The 21,057-nt window shown below is 52.4% G+C and overlaps 1 protein-coding gene across 1 annotated transcript; it reads left to right on the top strand.

Moving 5' to 3' along the window:
- The first annotated feature begins 1,253 nt into the window (after positions 1 to 1,253).
- Positions 1,254 to 20,945, top strand: ovol1a (ovo-like zinc finger 1a). The gene is made up of 5 exons (XM_055901332.1): positions 1,254 to 1,738; positions 7,234 to 7,481; positions 7,607 to 7,765; positions 19,538 to 19,682; positions 20,271 to 20,945. The coding sequence occupies exons 1-5, from the start codon at positions 1,639 to 1,641 to the stop codon at positions 20,591 to 20,593; spliced, it is 975 nt and encodes a 324-aa protein (XP_055757307.1). The 5' UTR covers positions 1,254 to 1,638; the 3' UTR covers positions 20,594 to 20,945.
- Positions 20,946 to 21,057: the final 112 nt, after the last annotated feature.

Here is a 21,057-nt window from a genome sequence, read left to right as displayed (position 1 = left end):
CAGTAAAAGGCACATAACAGCCACAGCCCGCTTGGAGTTTGCCAAAAGGCACCTAAAGACACTCAGACCATGAGAAACAAGACTTTCTGGTCTGATAAAACCAAGATTGAACTATTTCAAATCAAATCAAATTATTTGTCACATGCGCCGAATACAACAAGTGTAGACTTTACCGTGAAATGCTTAATTACAAGCCCTTCACCAACAGTGCAGTTCAAGAAGAGTTAAGAAAATATTTACCAAGTTGACTAAAATAAAAAGTAATAATAAAAAGTAACACAATAAGAATAACGAGACTCTATACCAGGGGGCACCGGTACTGAGTCACTGTGCAGGGGTACAGGTTAGTTGAGGTAATCTGTACATGTAGGTGGGGGCGAAGTGACTGCACACCTGTCTGGCCATTTGGCCTGAATGCCAAGCGTCACGTCTGGAGGAAACCTGGCACCATCCCTACGGTGAAGCATGGTGGTGGTTGCATCATGCTGTGGGGATGTCTCTGAATGTCCTTGAGTGGCCCAGCCAGAGCCCGGACTTGAACCTAATCGAACATCTCTAGAGAGACCTGAAAATCGCTGTGCAGCGTCGCTCCCCATCCAACCTGACAGAGCTTGAGAGGATCTGCAGAGAAGAAAAGGAGAAACTCCCCAAATACAGGTGTGCCAAGCTTGTAGCGTCATACCCAAGAACACTTGAGGCTGTAATCGCTGCCAAAGGTGCTTCAGCAAAGTACTGAGTAAAAGGTCTGAATAGTTATGTGAAGAATAAGGCTGTAATGTAACAAAATGTGGAAAAAAGTCAAGGGGTCTGAGTACTTTTCGAATGCACTTCCCCACCCCTCACCCCACCCCCCACCAGAACAAACACAAACACACGGGAATAAAAGAGGGGTGAATAGCGCCTCCCATACCTGTTCCTTGTGCGCCGCTGTGGCGAAGCACTTTCCCCTTTCCCACTAATCAACTATTTATTTATCCTCTATACGTACTCTACTGTCATACTCGAACATTTCCCCTCCCCTTTCTAATATGTTTTCAAGCCCTTCTTCTCGTCCCCACCTCGAAGCGGAATGGTGAAAGCGAGAGGGAGTGTGTAACAAAAAAAAGAAGAAAAGAAACCGGTCGAACAGGTACTAGCCTGGCCCAGATCTAGTTTGTCACCGTTATTTCTGAGACGCATGCGCGCTGCTACCTGTGCTTCCTGAATAAAGGAAAGGACTAGCCTACCTGTGTTGCCTTTGACCAACCTCTGAATTCACCGTGTTGTGTGGCTGTGAATCGGAATATTATCAGCGGTCTACCTGACAAACTCCGAGGATAGAACGTAGCCTGAAGGTACGGGCACACCTGAACAAGCGAACTCACCTGCAGAGACGCTACCGTTGCTGTTTTTGTGGAGTATGGGCTTGGAGAAAAACAACGGATAAAAAGAGAAAGAAAACGGGATAGGTAGAAGACCGAAACTACAGAGCTACCAAAGTTTGTTGTTAGGTGGAGAAGGAGGGAGGGGAACAATCCTTACCTTTTTGTTATTTGTTTTCCAACGGGAAGTTTTTTTAAGCACTTTTTTTTTTCTTCATCAGTTTACCAGGAGTATATTGATTAGACGAAGACGACAGGTTAACCGTAAAAACCGACCATGCCGCGAGCCTTCCTTGTAAAGAAGGCGAGATACTCTCCCGGTAAGCGGAACTGGAGCGAGCTGCCAGACCACGAGCGCGGGTACGTCTATATCCCAGGTGAGGTTGTGTTCCGTTAATAAACCATTTTGTTTCAGTGGAGCACGAGCAGCAGCACCGAATAACGGGAAATCAGTGTTCAATGACACGATTAATAAATTGTTAGGCTATAACGGTTTAACAAAAACTCAACCAGAAACGGTTACAATTGTGTATCTAAACGAGTAGGTAGGCTACATTACAGCAGTATCGGGGTGGAACGTTTTGGCATCATTTTTACACTGTCATCAAAGGCCATATTCCAGGATAGATCATAGGACTTCCGATAACATTTTTTTGAGGGTTTTATTGAGCTTTTCTTGGTCTAGAGGTTAAGACACTGCGTTGCAGCGGGCCAGGCCCAACTATAGTGCGTGTGGCAATGTTCCCCTGTGAGCCACAAAGATAACCAGGACACCCGGTTACAACTCCCGCTGTCCGGTCTTCAGACCCGAGTAGTTTCCTTGAAGGAGAGAAAGAGGGGGGATGAAAACGGTTGCAGCACTGCCACAATCTACCTCACCCATACGGCCTGTCATATCTATTGTAAACCAAGACCCACTTGTTTCACGAAGCGCCGCTGTATAGACTGCATTGGTTGGCCTTATAGGCAGTCTACCGCGGCGCTTCATGACAAAATAGTATCTTGGTTTGCAATAGATTTGAGATGTAAACCCTACTGTGTAGAACAGATATGCCTTTAACTGCTTGACATGCAGACTCAAATATATATTATTTATTTTTTGCCATAATCCACACAGTAGCCGAACACTTAACGTGACCAGTGTTTTACACGGAGGGACGTTTCACCTCATATTCTTCTTCTTTTATCTAGACTAGATATGTCTCTCTTGCGTCACAGTCCTGAGAACAATCGTCATTGTACCGGTGGGCTTTTTGTTATTGTTATGTGTTGTGATATCAGATAACTGATAGTGGGCAGGAAGCCTCGCGGTTAATAGCGTTGGTGTAGTAACTGAAAGGTTGCTGGTTCGAGACGACTAGGTGAAAAGTCTATCGATGTGCCCTTGAGCAAGGCACCAACCCCATATTGCTCCTGTAAGTCGGTCTGTATAAGAGCGCCCTACTATATGACTAAAATGTCAATGTAAACACGTTCACCTAAGACCTCCTTCCCCCACCACAGTTAACGTTTAATCAGTGCCTTTTAGATCCTTTAAAAGTCTCTGGTACTGAAAACGATCGTTAGATTAGCACCCAACAGGAGATAGATTTCACTTCCTGAACTAATATATTTTAAAAACATTAAGAACGCGTTAAGTAAGAAACAAACCAAGCCTCTCAGTATGGTTATGGGGTAGGCTGTAAGATCTATCTTTTATTTGATTGTTATAAAATTGTCTAAGTTGAATATTTTTTATGAAAACAATTGAAAACCGAGGCTATTTCAAACTGCAAAGATGTGAACGTTTAGGTTATTGCCTGAAGAGCCAAATCACCAGCAGTAGTCATGGTGACAACGCTAGCAGCAGTCCACAGCCTAGTTATTACCCGGCTGTGTGAAGTTACCTGCCCCACCGACTCGACTTGTGTTTCACTCCAACTACAGCTGTTATCATTGTGCTTACTAACAATGCGTCCATGGCGTTTATCACAGTATGCGTTTAGCATGGGTTAGGTTACACATTTCTCACCATAATTCTGAGCAAGATAATTTGATAGTTGGATATTGAAACGCATGTGCTTAGTCGCTATTCTATTATTTTTGTAGCTTCAACTAATAAATAAATACAATGGCACAGGAGATATTTTTTCTAAGTTGAGAAGAAAAAAAAAACGTCGCTAACAGTACCTGTGGACATTTGGGAAGAAGCATTCTTCATTGAGTGCCCTGGACGCGCCCCCGCCGTCTGGGTAATGTTCAGGAGGGTAGATGCTAGGTGAAATAACGGACTAGGGCTAGTACCCTCGTCTCCCAACACACAGTCATACACCCTTAGCAAACACACCAAACCACTGCCGCCTGTTCTTCTGTTGACTCTCTCTCTCTCCATGGGAGGTTAAGATAGCACATAGGCCTATTGTTTTGAATATTAGCCGATACATTGTCTTTGACTTCATCCTGTGTTTGACACTTTTCATTAAACCGTTAGTTCAGCCTGTACTCAGGGATAGACGTAACATATTAAACTTAAATTGGGGACATTCCAATTAGTATGAAATGTTTCGTATGGCATGTATTAAATTGTCGATGTCCATCATCCATTTCATATGCTGTGCAATACGTACATTATGTTACAAATTTGCAAAATGTATGATATGTTACAAATTCCAATTTGTTGTGGATAACTTTGGCTAGGTGGCTAACTTTGGCTAGGTGGCTAACATTAGGCTAGGGGTTATAGTTTGGGGTTGAGGTTAAGGTTAGGGGCTATGGGTTAGGGTTAGGTTAGATTAAAGGTTAGGGTTAGGGTTAGAGGAAGGGTTAGCTAACATTAGCTAGGCTAGGGGTTATAGTTTGGGGTTGAGGTTAAGGTTAGGGGCTATGGGTTAGAGGAAGGGTTAGCTAACATGCTAAATTGTTGCAAAGTAACTAAAAAGTAGTAAGTAGTAGAAAAGTTGTCCGTGATGAGATTTGAAAACACAGCCTTTGGGTTATACCAGCCTACTTTAGTTTTGCCTTAAGTAACCTTATTGTCTTCTGTAACCACACCAGACGTCAAATATTATACTCATTTGAGTGTCCAGGATTTACGTTTACTTTATTACGTCTAGTCCAGGGGTAGGCAACCCTGTTTACTGGCGTGCCACAGCTACTGCAGGGTTTTGTTCCACACCTGACCAATTAAACTAATTGATTTGTTCAGTGACTGCCTAAACTCAACACACTGGTGCCACTCCAGAACCAGAGATGCCTACCCCTGGTCTAGTCTATGAGAACAGGCGGGTTAGTTTCAGACTGTTTGATAACATGAATTAGGTTTTCAAAGATGTGACTGAACCAAGGTTTCAGATATCCGTGTCATAATATCTGGTTATATGGATAGTCATTGTTTGCCTGGAGGCGCACTTGGTGCTGGTGTGAGGGAAGGGAGGATGAGCAAACAGCTCGAGGTTAACAATTCACCAACATGTCTAATCAGGTGTGTGCGTGTACGGTTTTTTTATTGTTTGAAATGAAATATGACTTCAGTTGAGCAATTAAACGGTTACAATAAAAACAACTTAATTCTGTCCCAATATGACACTGGGAATAGGTGGAACCTGCTCCTCAGATTAAACTGTTACATAAAAATACAAATATATTTATTTACTAAACTTCATTTTAAAGCCCATGTTTTATCCTAATTATTTATTTTAAAAAAATATGTCAGATGTATTTTGAGGAGGGAGCACAGTGACTGGACCAGGCAAAGAGTAACCCCCCCCCTATCCTTCCTAGTAAATGGTTCCTTCCGAGGTGCCCGGATCCATCAGTAGAGGAAAGTGTAGAGCGGAAGAGGAAGCGGAGTCTTTTTTCCTGTTTTCAAAGGAATTCAGTGAGCTAAGTAAACCCTTTGTGTCTATAGGGGAGCAACCACCTTAAGCAGTGGTGTTGTTTCACCTGGAGAAGTGGGTATACTCAAATTTTGCCCCAAATTTCCCAAACGGTCTGCCCAGCGAAGGATGCTGTGGAGATGTTTTTCTCAGCGGCAGGGACTGGGAGACTGGTCAGGATCGAGGGGAAAGATGAACGGAGCAAAGTACAGAGATGATAATGAAAACCTGCTCCAGAGTGCTCAGGAACTCAGACTGGGGCGAAGGTTCACCTTCCAGCAGGACAACAACCCTAAGTGTAACAGTATAACTTTAGACCGTCCCCTCGCCCCGACCCGGGCGCGAACCAGGGACCTTCTGCACACATCAACAACAGTCACCCACGAAGTGTCGTTACCCATCGCTCCACAAAAGCCGCGGCCCTTGCAGAGCAAGGGGAACCACTACTTCAAGTCTCAGAGCAAGTGACGTCACCGACTGAACTAACATCTCTGGAGAGACCTGAAAATAGCTGTGCAGCGACGCTTCCCATTCAACCTGACAGAGTTTGAGAGGATCTGCAGAGAAGAATGGGAGAAACTCCCCAAATCCAGGTGTGCCAAGCTTGTAGCATCATACCCAACAAGACTCGAGGCTGTAATCACTGCCAAAGGTGCTTCAACAAAGTACTGAGTAAAGGGTCTGAATACTTATGTAAATGTTATATTTCATTTTTGTAAATTTTGAATACATTTGCAGAAATGTCTAAAAACCTCTTTCTGCTTTGTCATTATGGGGCATTGTGATGTCATTATGGGGCATTGTTGAAGATTGATGAGGAGGAAAAAAATATTTAATACATTTTAGAATAAGGTTGTAACGTAACAAAATGCGGAAAAAGTCAAGGGGTTCTGAATACTTTCCGAATGTACTGTATGTCTGTAAATTCAATTGACCACCAAGAAGCCATTTCAAGCTATAAATCAAGTTTGAATTGCTATCTTGTCTAACTAATTTAGCTGGCAAGCCTGTTGGCAAGGTTATTAGACTTTAGAAAAGCAGCCAACAACTACATGTACTGAATAAGACTCACATTCATTTAAATATTTTACCCAGATTTTTAGCAGAGATGGATATTTTACTTTCTTTTTTAAAGAAGCCCTCAGGGTTTTAGGTTGACACCCCTGATTATGACCCACACAAAACAAACGGGACCTCACGCAATGCTTTGATTTGTGAGTTATCCGATTTGGCTCCTGTCCTGTTATAGAAACAACAGATTCAATTGTGTGATCAACTGACATTTATAGAGCACACACACACATACGTCTCTACAATTACTGGCTGGAGATGTGTCTGTACTGTCTGGAGGGGTGTCTGTACTGTCTGGAGTGGTGTCTGTACTGTCTGGAGGAGTGTCTGTACTGTCTGGAGGGGTGTCTGTACTGTCTGGAGGGGAGTCTGTACTGTCTGGAGGGGTGTCTGTACTGTCTGGAGGAGTGTCTGTACTGTCTGAAGGGGTGTCTGTACTGTCTGGAGGGGTGTCTGTACTGTCTGGAGGAGTGTCTGTACTGTCTGGAGGGGTGTCTGTACTGCCTGCGGAGGTGTGTGTGTGTTTGAGGAGTTTACAGCAGGAACCTGTGTCTCTGGACTGGCCGGTCAGACTGGTCCAACGGTAACTATAGTGTGTGTGAGGCACAAGACAATGCCTTTAAACACACACACAACCCCCCCCGGTCCTCTCTGTCACCCTTTACACACTCACTTAGACTGGCACAAGCTCATATTAACTGTTACCAACATCACCACACTAGAATCCCTAGATTATATCCTTTATCCAGCTAAACCATTTCCCTCTGTCCTTCGTGTGTGTGTGTGTGTGTGTGTGTGTGTGTGTGTGTGTGTGTGTGTGTGTGTGTGTGTGTGTGTGTGTGTGTGTGTGTGTGTGTGTGTGTGTGTGTGTGTGTGTGTGTGTGTGTGTTAGCATATTGTAGGTTATATTCTATATGTAATGTATCTTTTCTCCTCTCTTGTTCCAGTGTCTGCATTCCCCTTATTGGAGGAGACTGAAGCCAGCCCAGCAGAGACCGCTCTCTGTCTCTCCACGACGACACGCTACGAATACACCAAACGCACAGAATCACTCCTGCGTGACGTGCACAGCGTGATGACCCCTAGAGCGGAGCTGCCCTCGTGCACGGTGCTGGGTAGACCCCAAAGCCCGGGTCAGGGGTTAGAGGTCAAGAGGAGGGCACAGAGCAGTCCCTACGTCCGCTCCAAAATCAAGGTGAGTGACTGAGGCATTATGGGGAATGTAGTCTTTTTTGTTGTCATTGTGTTTGTTGTTCTGGGAATATAAAGCCCCCAATCATCTCTTAACTCTTTTTTTTCTCCTGTCTGTCTCTTCTACAGGTGACCACAGGTGAGCTACCCAGTGAGATTCCAACACCTCCCCGGCCTTCCGTCCCCGAAATCACCACCACACCTGTTGCCTTGACGACGTCCGCTACTGTCCCGGTCTCCACAGTAACGAGGTCAGGGACAGGTGCTCAGGCGACGTTCGTGTGCCAGGTATGTCATATAACCTCCTCTCTCACCATCCCCCCTCTCTCCACCCTCTCCATGTCTAATCCCATCCTCTCGCCTCTTCGTCCATGTCTAATCCCCCCCTCTCTCTTCTCCCTTCATGTCTAATCCCCCCTCTCTCCCTCCATGTCTAATCCCCCCCTCTCGCCTCTCCCTCCACGTCTAATCTCCCCCTCTCGCCTCTCCCTCCATGTCTAATCCCCCCCTCTCGCCTCTCCCTCCATGTCTAATCCCCCCCTCTCTCCTCTCGCTCCATGTCTAATCCCCCCTTCTCTCCTCTCCCTCCATGTCTAATCCCCCCCTCTCGCCTCTCCCTCCATGTCTAATCCCCCCTTCTCTCCTCTCCGTCCATGTCTAATCCCCCCCTCTCTCCTCTCCCTCCATGTCTAATCTCCCCTCTCTCCTCTCCCTCCATGTCTAATCTCCCCCTCTCGCCTCTCCCTCCATGTCTAATCTCCCCTCTCTCCTCTCCCTCCATGTCTAATCTCATCCTCTCTCCTCTCCCTCCATGTCTAATCTCCCCCTCTCTCCTCTCCCTCCATGTCTAATCTCCCCCTCTCGCCTCTCCCTCCATGTCTAATCCCCCCCTCTCGCCTCTTCGTCCATGTCTAATCCCCCCCTCTCTCTTCTCCCTCCATGTCTAATCCCCCCTCTCTCCCTCCATGTCTAATCCCCCCCTCTCGCCTCTCCCTCCACGTCTAATCTCCCCCTCTCGCCTCTCCCTCCATGTCTAATCCCCCCCTCTTTCCTCTCGCTCCATGTCTAATCCCCCCTCTCTCCACTCTCTCCATGTCTAATCCCCCCCTCTCGCCTATCCCTCCACGTCTAATCTCCCCCTCTCGCCTCTCCCTCCATGTCTAATCCCCCCTTCTCTCCACTCTCTCCATGTCTAATCCCCCCCTCTCTCCACTCTCTCCATGTCTAATCCCCCCCTCTCGCTTCTCCCTCCATGTCTAATCCCCCCCTCTCGCTTCTCCCTCCATGTCTAATCTCCCCCTCTCTCCACTCTCTCCATGTCTAATCCCATCCTCTCGCCTCTCCCTCCATGTCTAATTCTCGCCTCTCCCTCCATGTCTAATCCCCCCCCCTCTCGCTTCTCCCTCCATGTCTAATCCCCCCCTCTCGCTTCTCCCTCCATGTCTAATCCCCCCCTCTCCACTCTCTCCATGTCTAATCCCATCCTCTCGCCTCTCCCTCCATGTCTAATTCTCGCCTCTCCCTCCATGTCTAATCCCCCCTCTCTCCTCTCCCTCCATGTCTAATCCCCCCCTCTCTCCACTCTCTCCATGTATAATCCCCCCCTCTCGCTTCTCCCTCCATGTCTAATCCCCCCCTCTCGCTTCTGTCTCCATGTCTAATCCCCCTCTCTCCTCTCCCTCCATGTCTAATCCCCCTCTCTCCTCTCCCTCCATGTCTAATCCCCCCTCTCTCCACTCTCTCCATGTCTAATCCCCCCCTCTCGCTTCTCCCTCCATGTCTAATCCCCCCCTCTCGCTTCTCCCTCCATGTCTAATCCCCCCCTCTCTCCTCTCCCTCCATGTCTAATCCCCCCCTCTCTCCTCTCCCTCCATGTCTAATCCCCCCCTCTCCTCTCCCTCCATGTCTAATCCCCCCCTCTCCTCTCCCTCCATGTCTAATCCCCCCCTCTCCTCTCCCTCCATGTCTAATCCCCCTCTCTCCTCTCCCTCCATGTCTAATCCCCCCCTCTCTCCACTCTCTCCATGTCTAATCCCCCCCTCTCTCCTCTCCCTCCATGTCTAATCCCCCCCCTCTCTCCTCTCCCTCCATGTCTAATCCCCCCCCCTCTCGCCTCTCCCTCCATGTCTAATCCCCCCCTCTCTCCTCTCTCTCCATGTCTAATCGCCCCCCCTCTCGCCTCTCCCTCCATGTCTAATCTCCCCTTTCTCCAATCCCTCCATGTCTAATCCCCCTCTCTCCTCTCCCTCCATGTCTAATCCCCCCCTCTCGCCTCTCCCTCCATGTCTAATCGTCCCCCCCTCGCCTCTCCCTCCATGTCTTATCCCCCCCTCTCGCCTCTCCCTCCATGTCTAATCTCCCCTTTCTCCAATCCCTCCATGTCTAATCCCCCTCTCTCCTCTCCCTCCATGTCTAATCCCCCCCCCTCTCGCCTCTCCCTCCATGTCTAATCCCCCCCTCTCGCCTCTCCCTCCATGTCTAATCCCCCCCCCTCTCGCCTCTCCCTCCATGTCTAATCCCCCCCCTCTTGCCTCTCCCTCCATGTCTAATCCCCCCCTCTCGCCTCTCCCTCCATGTCTAATCCCCCCCTCTCGCCTCTCCCTCCATGTCTAATCCCCCCCTCTCGCCTCTCCCTCCATGTCTAATCCCCCCCTCTCTCCTCTCCCTCCATGTCTAATCCCCCCCCTCTCGCCTCTCCCTCCATGTCTAATCTCCCCTTTCTCCAATCCCTCCATGTCTAATCCCCCCCCTCTCGCCTCTCCCTCCATGTCTAATCTCCCCCTCTCGCCTCTCCCTCCATGTCTAATCCCCCCCTCTCGCCTCTCCCTCCATGTCTAATCTCCCCTCTCTCCTCTCCCTCCATGTCTAATCTCCCCCTCTCGCCTCTCCCTCCATGTCTAATCCCCCCCTCTCGCCTCTCCCTCCATGTCTAATCTCCCCCTCTCTCCTCTCCCTCCATGTCTAATCTCCCCCTCTCGCCTCTCCCTCCATGTCTAATCCCCCCCTCTCGCCTCTTCGTCCATGTCTAATCCCCCCCTCTCTCTTCTCCCTCCATGTCTAATCCCCCCTCTCTCCCTCCATGTCTAATCCCCCCCTCTCGCCTCTCCCTCCACGTCTAATCTCCCCCTCTCGCCTCTCCCTCCATGTCTAATCCCCCCCTCTCTCCTCTCGCTCCATGTCTAATCCCCCCTCTCCCCACTCTCTCCATGTCTAATCCCCCCCTCTCGCCTATCCCTCCACGTCTAATCTCCCCCTCTCGCCTCTCCCTCCACGTCTAATCCCCCCTTCTCTCCACTCTCTCCATGTCTAATCCCCCCCTCTCTCCACTCTCTCCATGTCTAATCCCCCCCTCTCGCTTCTCCCTCCATGTCTAATCCCCCCCTCTCGCTTCTCCCTCCATGTCTAATCTCCCCCTCTCTCCACTCTCTCCATGTCTAATCCCATCCTCTCGCCTCTCCCTCCATGTCTAATTCTCGCCTCTCCCTCCATGTCTAATCCCCCCCCTCTCGCTTCTCCCTCCATGTCTAATCCCCCCCTCTCGCTTCTCCCTCCATGTCTAATCCCCCCCTCTCTCCACTCTCTCCATGTCTAATCCCATCCTCTCGCCTCCCCTCCATGTCTAATTCTCGCCTCTCCCTCCATGTCTAATCCCCCCTCTCTCCTCTCCCTCCATGTCTAATCCCCCCCTCTCTCCACTCTCTCCATGTCTAATCCCCCCCTCTCGCTTCTCCCTCCATGTCTAATCCCCCCCTCTCGCTTCTCTCTACATGTCTAATCCCCCCCTCTCCTCTCCCTCCATGTCTAATCCCCCTCTCTCCTCTCCCTCCATGTCTAATCCCCCCCTCTCCTCTCCCTCCATGTCTAATCCCCCCCTCTCGCTTCTCCCTCCATGTCTAATCCCCCCCTCTCTCCTCTCCCTCCATGTCTAATCCCCCCCTCTCTCCTCTCCCTCCATGTCTAATCCCCCCCTCTCTCCACTCTCTCCATGTCTAATCCCCCCCTCTCTCCTCTCCCTCCATGTCTAATCCCCCCCCCTCTCGCCTCTCCCTCCATGTCTAATCCCCCCCTCTCTCCTCTCTCTCCATGTCTAATCGCCCCCCCCTCTCGCCTCTCCCTCCATGTCTAATCTCCCCTTTCTCCAATCCCTCCATGTCTAATCCCATCCTCTCGCCTCTCCCTCCATGTCTAATTCTCGCCTCTCCCTCCATGTCTAATCCCCCCTCTCTCCTCTCCCTCCATGTCTAATCCCCCCCTCTCTCCACTCTCTCCATGTCTAATCCCCCCCTCTCGCTTCTCCCTCCATGTCTAATCCCCCCCTCTCGCTTCTCCCTCCATGTCTAATCCCCCCCTCTCCTCTCCCTCCATGTCTAATCCCCCTCTCTCCTCTCCCTCCATGTCTAATCCCCCCTCTCTCCACTCTCTCCATGTCTAATCCCCCCCTCTCGCTTCTCCCTCCATGTCTAATCCCCCCCTCTCCTCTCCCTCCATGTCTAATCCCCCTCTCTCCTCTCCCTCCATGTCTAATCCCCCCTCTCTCCACTCTCTACATGTCTAATCCCCCTCTCTCCTCTCGCTCCATGTCTAATCCCCCCTTCTCTCCTCTCCCTCCATGTCTAATCCCCCCCTCTCGCCTCTCCCTCCATGTCTAATCCCCCCTTCTCTCCTCTCCCTCCATGTCTAATCCCCCCCTCTCTCCTCTCCCTCCATGTCTAATCTCCCCTCTCTCCTCTCCCTCCATGTCTAATCTCCCCCTCTCGCCTCTCCCTCCATGTCTAATCTCCCCTCTCTCCTCTCCCTCCATGTCTAATCTCCCCCTCTCGCCTCTCCCTCCATGTCTAATCTCCCCCTCTCTCCTCTCCCTCCATGTCTAATCTCATCCTCTCTCCTCTCCCTCCATGTCTAATCTCCCCCTCTCTCCTCTCCCTCCATGTCTAATCTCCCCCTCTCGCCTCTCCCTCCATGTCTAATCCCCCCCTCTCGCCTCTTCGTCCATGTCTAATCCCCCCCTCTCTCTTCTCCCTCCATGTCTAATCCCCCCTCTCTCCCTCCATGTCTAATCCCCCCCTCTCGCCTCTCCCTCCACGTCTAATCTCCCCCTCTCGCCTCTCCCTCCATGTCTAATCCCCCCCTCTTTCCTCTCGCTCCATGTCTAATCCCCCCTCTCTCCACTCTCTCCATGTCTAATCCCCCCTCTCTCCACTCTCTCCATGTCTAATCCCCCCCTCTCGCCTATCCCTCCACGTCTAATCTCCCCCTCTCGCCTCTCCCTCCATGTCTAATCCCCCCTTCTCTCCACTCTCTCCATGTCTAATCCCCCCCTCTCTCCACTCTCTCCATGTCTAATCCCCCCCTCTCGCTTCTCCCTCCATGTCTAATCCCCCCCTCTCGCTTCTCCCTCCATGTCTAATCCCCCCCTCTCGCTTCTCCCTCCATGTCTAATCTCCCCCTCTCTCCACTCTCTCCATGTCTAATCCCATCCTCTCGCCTCTCCCTCCATGTCTAATTCTCGCCTCTCCCTCCATGTCTAATCCCCCCCCCTCTCGCTTCTCCCTCCATGTCTAATCCCCCCCTCTCGCTTCTCCCTCCATGTCTAATCCCCCCCTCTCCACTCTCTCCATGTCTAATCCCATCCTCTCGCCTCTCCCTCCATGTCTAATTCTCGCCTCTCCCTCCATGTCTAATCCCCCCTCTCTCCTCTCCCTCCATGTCTAATCCCCCCCTCTCTCCACTCTCTCCATGTATAATCCCCCCCTCTCGCTTCTCCCTCCATGTCTAATCCCCCCCTCTCGCTTCTGTCTCCATGTCTAATCCCCCTCTCTCCTCTCCCTCCATGTCTAATCCCCCTCTCTCCTCTCCCTCCATGTCTAATCCCCCCTCTCTCCACTCTCTCCATGTCTAATCCCCCCCTCTCGCTTCTCCCTCCATGTCTAATCCCCCCCTCTCGCTTCTCCCTCCATGTCTAATCCCCCCCTCTCTCCTCTCCCTCCATGTCTAATCCCCCCCTCTCTCCTCTCCCTCCATGTCTAATCCCCCCCTCTCCTCTCCCTCCATGTCTAATCCCCCCCTCTCCTCTCCCTCCATGTCTAATCCCCCTCTCTCCTCTCCCTCCATGTCTAATCCCCCCCTCTCTCCACTCTCTCCATGTCTAATCCCCCCCTCTCTCCTCTCCCTCCATGTCTAATCCCCCCCCTCTCTCCTCTCCCTCCATGTCTAATCCCCCCCCCTCTCGCCTCTCCCTCCATGTCTAATCCCCCCCTCTCTCCTCTCTCTCCATGTCTAATCGCCCCCCCCTCTCGCCTCTCCCTCCATGTCTAATCTCCCCTTTCTCCAATCCCTCCATGTCTAATCCCCCTCTCTCCTCTCCCTCCATGTCTAATCCCCCCCTCTCGCCTCTCCCTCCATGTCTAATCGTCCCCCCCTCGCCTCTCCCTCCATGTCTAATCCCCCCCTCTCGCCTCTCCCTCCATGTCTAATCTCCCCTTTCTCCAATCCCTCCATGTCTAATCCCCCTCTCTCCTCTCCCTCCATGTCTAATCCCCCCCCTCTCGCCTCTCCCTCCATGTCTAATCCCCCCTCTCGCCTCTCCCTCCATGTCTAATCCCCCCCCCTCTCGCCTCTCCCTCCATGTCTAATCCCCCCCCTCTCGCCTCTCCCTCCATGTCTAATCCCCCCCTCTCGCCTCTCCCTCCATGTCTAATCCCCCCCTCTCGCCTCTCCCTCCATGTCTAATCCCCCCCTCTCGCCTCTCCCTCCATGTCTAATCCCCCCCTCTCGCCTCTCCCTCCATGTCTAATCCCCCCCCTCTCGCCTCTCCCTCCATGTCTAATCTCCCCTTTCTCCAATCCCTCCATGTCTAATCCCCCCCCTCTCGCCTCTCCCTCCATGTCTAATCTCCCCCTCTCGCCTCTCCCTCCATGTCTAATCCCCCCCTCTCGCCTCTCCCTCCATGTCTAATCTCCCCTCTCTCCTCTCCCTCCATGTCTAATCTCCCCCTCTCGCCTCTCCCTCCATGTCTAATCCCCCCCTCTCGCCTCTCCCTCCATGTCTAATCTCCCCCTCTCGCCTCTCCCTCCATGTCTAATCTCCCCCTCTCGCCTCTCCCTCCATGTCTAATCCCCCCCTCTCGCCTCTTCGTCCATGTCTAATCCCCCCCTCTCTCTTCTCCCTCCATGTCTAATCCCCCCTCTCTCCCTCCATGTCTAATCCCCCCCTCTCGCCTCTCCCTCCACGTCTAATCTCCCCCTCTCGCCTCTCCCTCCATGTCTAATCCCCCCCTCTCTCCTCTCGCTCCATGTCTAATCCCCCCTCTCCCCACTCTCTCCATGTCTAATCCCCCCCTCTCGCCTATCCCTCCACGTCTAATCTCCCCCTCTCGCCTCTCCCTCCACGTCTAATCCCCCCTTCTCTCCACTCTCTCCATGTCTAATCCCCCCCTCTCTCCACTCTCTCCATGTCTAATCCCCCCCTCTCGCTTCTCCCTCCATGTCTAATCCCCCCCTCTCGCTTCTCCCTCCATGTCTAATCTCCCCCTCTCTCCACTCTCTCCATGTCTAATCCCATCCTCTCGCCTCTCCCTCCATGTCTAATTCTCGCCTCTCCCTCCATGTCTAATCCCCCCCCTCTCGCTTCTCCCTCCATGTCTAATCCCCCCCTCTCGCTTCTCCCTCCATGTCTAATCCCCCCCCCTCTCCACTCTCTCCATGTCTAATCCCATCCTCTCGCCTCCCCTCCATGTCTAATTCTCGCCTCTCCCTCCATGTCTAATCCCCCCTCTCTCCTCTCCCTCCATGTCTAATCCCCCCCTCTCTCCACTCTCTCCATGTCTAATCCCCCCCTCTCGCTTCTCCCTCCATGTCTAATCCCCCCCTCTCGCTTCTCTCTACATGTCTAATCCCCCCCTCTCCTCTCCCTCCATGTCTAATCCCCCTCTCTCCTCTCCCTCCATGTCTAATCCCCCCCTCTCCTCTCCCTCCATGTCTAATCCCCCCCTCTCGCTTCTCCCTCCATGTCTAATCCCCCACTCTCTCCTCTCCCTCCATGTCTAATCCCCCCCTCTCTCCTCTCCCTCCATGTCTAATCCCCCCCTCTCTCCACTCTCTCCATGTCTAATCCCCCCCTCTCTCCACTCTCTCCATGTCTAATCCCCCCCTCTCTCCTCTCTCTCCATGTCTAATCCCCCCCTCTCTCCTCTCTCTCCATGTCTAATCGCCCCCCCCTCTCGCCTCTCCCTCCATGTCTAATCTCCCCCTCTCGCCTCTCCCTCCATGTCTAATCCCCCCCTCTCGCCTCTCCCTCCATGTCTAATCTCCCCTCTCTCCTCTCCCTCCATGTCTAATCTCCCCCTCTCTCCTCTCCCTCCATGTCTAATCCCCCCCTCTCGCCTCTCCCTCCATGTCTAATCTCCCCCTCTCGCCTCTCCCTCCATGTCTAATCTCCCCCTCTCGCCTCTCCCTCCATGTCTAATCCCCCCCTCTCGCCTCTTCGTCCATGTCTAATCCCCCCCTCTCTCTTCTCCCTCCATGTCTAATCCCCCCCTCTCTCTTCTCCCTCCATGTCTAATCCCCCCTCTCTCCCTCCATGTCTAATCCCCCCCTCTCGCCTCTCCCTCCACGTCTAATCTCCCCCTCTCGCCTCTCCCTCCATGTCTAATCCCCCCCTCTCTCCTCTCGCTCCATGTCTAATCCCCCCTCTCCCCACTCTCTCCATGTCTAATCCCCCCCTCTCGCCTATCCCTCCACGTCTAATCTCCCCCTCTCGCCTCTCCCTCCACGTCTAATCCCCCCTTCTCTCCACTCTCTCCATGTCTAATCCCCCCCTCTCTCCACTCTCTCCATGTCTAATCCCCCCCTCTCGCTTCTCCCTCCATGTCTAATCCCCCCCTCTCGCTTCTCCCTCCATGTCTAATCTCCCCCTCTCTCCACTCTCTCCATGTCTAATCCCATCCTCTCGCCTCTCCCTCCATGTCTAATTCTCGCCTCTCCCTCCATGTCTAATTCTCGCCTCTCCCTCCATGTCTAATCCCCCCCCTCTCGCTTCTCCCTCCATGTCTAATCCCCCCCTCTCGCTTCTCCCTCCATGTCTAATCCCCCCCTCTCTCCACTCTCTCCATGTCTAATCCCATCCTCTCGCCTCCCCTCCATGTCTAATTCTCGCCTCTCCCTCCATGTCTAATCCCCCCTCTCTCCTCTCCCTCCATGTCTAATCCCCCCCTCTCTCCACTCTCTCCATGTCTAATCCCCCCCTCTCGCTTCTCCCTCCATGTCTAATCCCCCCCTCTCGCTTCTCTCTACATGTCTAATCCCCCTCTCTCCTCTCCCTCCATGTCTAATCCCCCCCTCTCTCCTCTCCCTCCATGTCTAATCCCCCCCTCTCTCCACTCTCTCCATGTCTAATCCCCCCCTCTCTCCTCTCCCTCCATGTCTAATCCCCCCCCCTCTCGCCTCTCCCTCCATGTCTAATCCCCCCCTCTCTCCTCTCTCTCCATGTCTAATCGCCCCCCCCTCTCGCCTCTCCCTCCATGTCTAATCTCCCCTTTCTCCAATCCCTCCATGTCTAATCCCATCCTCTCGCCTCTCCCTCCATGTCTAATTCTCGCCTCTCCCTCCATGTCTAATCCCCCCTCTCTCCTCTCCCTCCATGTCTAATCCCCCCCTCTCTCCACTCTCTCCATGTCTAATCCCCCCCTCTCGCTTCTCCCTCCATGTCTAATCCCCCCCTCTCGCTTCTCCCTCCATGTCTAATCCCCCCCTCTCCTCTCCCTCCATGTCTAATCCCCCTCTCTCCTCTCCCTCCATGTCTAATCCCCCCTCTCTCCACTCTCTCCATGTCTAATCCCCCCCTCTCGCTTCTCCCTCCATGTCTAATCCCCCCCTCTCGCTTCTCCCTCCATGTCTAATCCCCCCCTCTCTCCTCTCCCTCCATGTCTAATCCCCCCCTCTCTCCACTCTCTCCATGTCTAATCCCCCCCTCTCTCCTCTCCCTCCATGTCTAATCCCCCCCCTCTCGCCTCTCCCTCCATGTCTAATCCCCCCCTCTCTCCTCTCTCTCCATGTCTAATCGCCCCCCCCTCTCGCCTCTCCCTCCATGTCTAATCTCCCCTTTCTCCAATCCCTCCATGTCTAATCCCCCTCTCTCCTCTCCCTCCATGTCTAATCCCCCCCTCTCTCTCCTCTCCCTCCATGTCTAATCCCCCCTCTCTCTCCTCTCCCTCCATGTCTAATCCCCCCTCTCTCTCCTCTCCCTCCATGTCTAATCCCCCCTCTCTCGCCTCTCCCTCCATGTCTAATCCCCCCTCTCTCGCCTCTCCCTCCATGTCTAATCCCCCCCCCCCTCTCGCCTCTCCCTCCATGTCTAATCCCCCCCCCCTCTCCACTCTCTCCATGTCTAATCCTCCACTCTCTCCATGTCTAATCCGCCTCTCCCTCCATGTCTAATCCCCCCTCTCTCTCCACTCCCTCCATGTCTAATTCCCACCACTCCCTCCATGTCTAATCCCCCCTCTCGCCTCTCCCTCCATGTCTAATCCTCCACTCTCTCCATGTCTAATCCTCCACTCTCTCCATGTCTAATCCTCCACTCTCTCCATGTCTAATCCTCCACTCTCTCCATGTCTAATCCTCCACTCTCTCCATGTCTAATCCTCCACTCTCTCCATGTCTAATCCTCCACTCTCTCCATGTCTAATCCTCCACTCTCTCCATGTCTAATCCTCCACTCTCTCCATGTCTAATCCTCCACTCTCTCCATGTCTAATCCTCCACTCTCTCCATGTCTAATCCTCCACTCTCTCCATGTCTAATCCTCCACTCTCTCCATGTCTAATCCTCCACTCTCTCCATGTCTAATCCTCCACTCTCTCCATGTCTAATCCTCCACTCTCTCCATGTCTAATCCTCCACTCTCTCCATGTCTAATCCTCCACTCTCTCCATGTCTAATCCTCCACTCTCTCTCTCTCCTCTCCCCGTGTAACCCGTCTCTCTCTCTCTCTCTCTCCTCTTCCCGCGTAACCCGTCTCTCTCTCTCTCTCTCTCCTCTTCCCGCGTAACCCGTCTCTCTCTCTCTCTCTCCTCTTCCCGCGTAACCCGTCTCTCTCTCTCTCTCTCCTCTTCCCGCGTAACCCGTCTCTCTCTCTCTCTCTCCTCTTCCCGCGTAACCCGTCTCTCTCTCTCTCTCTCCTCTTCCCGCGTAACCCGTCTCTCTCTCTCTCTCTCCTCTTCCCGCGTAACCCGTCTCTCTCTCTCTCTCTCCTCTTCCCGCGTAACCCGTCTCTCTCTCTCTCTCTCCTCTTCCCGCGTAACCCGTCTCTCTCTCTCTCTCTCCTCTTCCCGCGTAACCCGTCTCTCTCTCTCTCTCTCCTCTTCCCGCGTAACCCGTCTCTCTCTCTCTCTCTCCTCTTCCCGCGTAACCCGTCTCTCTCTCTCTCTCTCCTCTTCCCGCGTAACCCGTCTCTCTCTCTCTCTCTCCTCTTCCCGCGTAACCCGTCTCTCTCTCTCTCTCTCCTCTTCCCGCGTAACCCGTCTCTCTCTCTCTCTCTCCTCTTCCCGCGTAACCCGTCTCTCTCTCTCTCTCTCCTCTTCCCGCGTAACCCGTCTCTCTCTCTCTCTCTCCTCTTCCCGCGTAACCCGTCTCTCTCTCTCTCTCTCCTCTTCCCGCGTAACCCGTCTCTCTCTCTCTCTCTCCTCTTCCCGCGTAACCCGTCTCTCTCTCTCTCTCTCCTCTTCCCGCGTAACCCGTCTCTCTCTCTCTCTCTCCTCTTCCCGCGTAACCCGTCTCTCTCTCTCTCTCTCCTCTTCCCGCGTAACCCGTCTCTCTCTCTCTCTCTCCTCTTCCCGCGTAACCCGTCTCTCTCTCTCTCTCTCCTCTTCCCGCGTAACCCGTCTCTCTCTCTCTCTCTCCTCTTCCCGCGTAACCCGTCTCTCTCTCTCTCTCTCCTCTTCCCGCGTAACCCGTCTCTCTCTCTCTCTCTCCTCTTCCCGCGTAACCCGTCTCTCTCTCTCTCTCTCCTCTTCCCGCGTAACCCGTCTCTCTCTCTCTCTCCTCTTCCTGTGTAACCCGTCAGATGTGCCAGAAGGTGTTCCAGCACCAGAGGATGTTGAACCGGCACCTGAAGTGTCACAGTGATACTAAGAGACACCTGTGTAACCACTGTGGTAAAGGATTCAACGACACCTTCGACCTGAAGAGACACGTCAGAACACACACAGGTAGGACACACACACACACACATACACACACAAGCACAGGTAGGACACACACACATACACACATACACATGCACGCACACACACAGGTAGGACAGAGAGACGTACCCCCTCACTAAACCCCTCAGCCCCCCCTCACTAAGCCCCTCAGCCCCCCCTCACTAAACCCTCACTAAACCCCTCAGCCCCCCCCCTCACTAAACCCTCACTCAGCCCCCCCTCACTAAACCCTCACTAAACCCCTCAGCCTCCCCCTCACTAAACCTCTCAGCCCCCCCTCACTAAACCCCTCAGCCAACCCCTCAGCCCCCCCCCCTCACTAAACCCCTCAGCCCCCCCTCACTAAACCCCTCAGCCCCCCCTCACTAAACCCCTCAGCCCACCCCTCACTAAACCCCACCCACCCCTCAGTAAACCCCACCCACCCCTCAGTAAACCCCACCCACCCCTCAGTAAACCCCACCCACCCCTCACCCACCCCTCACTAAACCCCACCCCTAACTCCACCCAGTGCTGCTCCTCTCTCATTCCTCTCCCATCTCTTCCTCCCTCCATCCCTCCGTCTCTAATCCAGTCCCTCTCTCCCTCTAGGAGTGCGTCCCTACAAGTGTTCTCTCTGTGACAAGGCCTTCACCCAGCGCTGCTCTCTGGAGTCTCACATGAAGAAGATTCACGGTGTGACTCTGCAGTACGCCTATAAGGAGAGACGCAACAAACTCTACGTCTGTGAGGAGTGTGGCCACACCGCCCCTTCCCAGGATGCACTGCTCGAACACTACCACGCCCTCCACCCCAACTCCGCCTTCCTGAGGGCGAAGGGGGGGAGAGGGACAGGGGGTGAGGAGTCAATGCCTGGGTCGCCACTTTCGAACAGTCAGTATAGTGATGATACTACAGGATCAGGGGGGCAGTAGAGGGAGGGATGAGGAGGTGCGGCGGTTTGGAACAGGATAACGGTCGTGTCTTTGACAAAAAAACAGCAACGGGGTCGTATTCATTAGGGCATGCAAAGTAATGTATGTATGACAATTTAACCGTTTCCTATTGGACAGATGCAAGGTTGTCTCTCCCTGTTTCAGTCCATTTACTTCCGTTTGGTGCCTAATGAACACGACCCAGGTAAATGTAAAACGTTAAGGGAAATCTAACGTAGTGGCAACATGTGAGATTAGGATTGAGATTATGTCTAGTTTGTTATGGTTCTTATCGTAACACTCCTCTATGTACAAAGAAAAAATATATAAATATATATATAAATTATGCAGTAAAGGGTTTAATATATTTATTTTGTTATAAATTGAATATGTGTATGTTATTATGAATTTGATTGATAAAAAGAGACAATGTTTGTTTTTGGGGTTTAGGAAATCTTTTGCAC

This window comes from Salvelinus fontinalis, chromosome 36 (genome assembly GCF_029448725.1).
Source record: "Salvelinus fontinalis isolate EN_2023a chromosome 36, ASM2944872v1, whole genome shotgun sequence".
NCBI classification, from domain to species: domain Eukaryota; kingdom Metazoa; phylum Chordata; class Actinopteri; order Salmoniformes; family Salmonidae; genus Salvelinus; species Salvelinus fontinalis.
The sequence above is the reverse complement of the archived record's forward strand: the minus strand, read 5'-3'. Positions and strand labels throughout refer to the sequence as shown.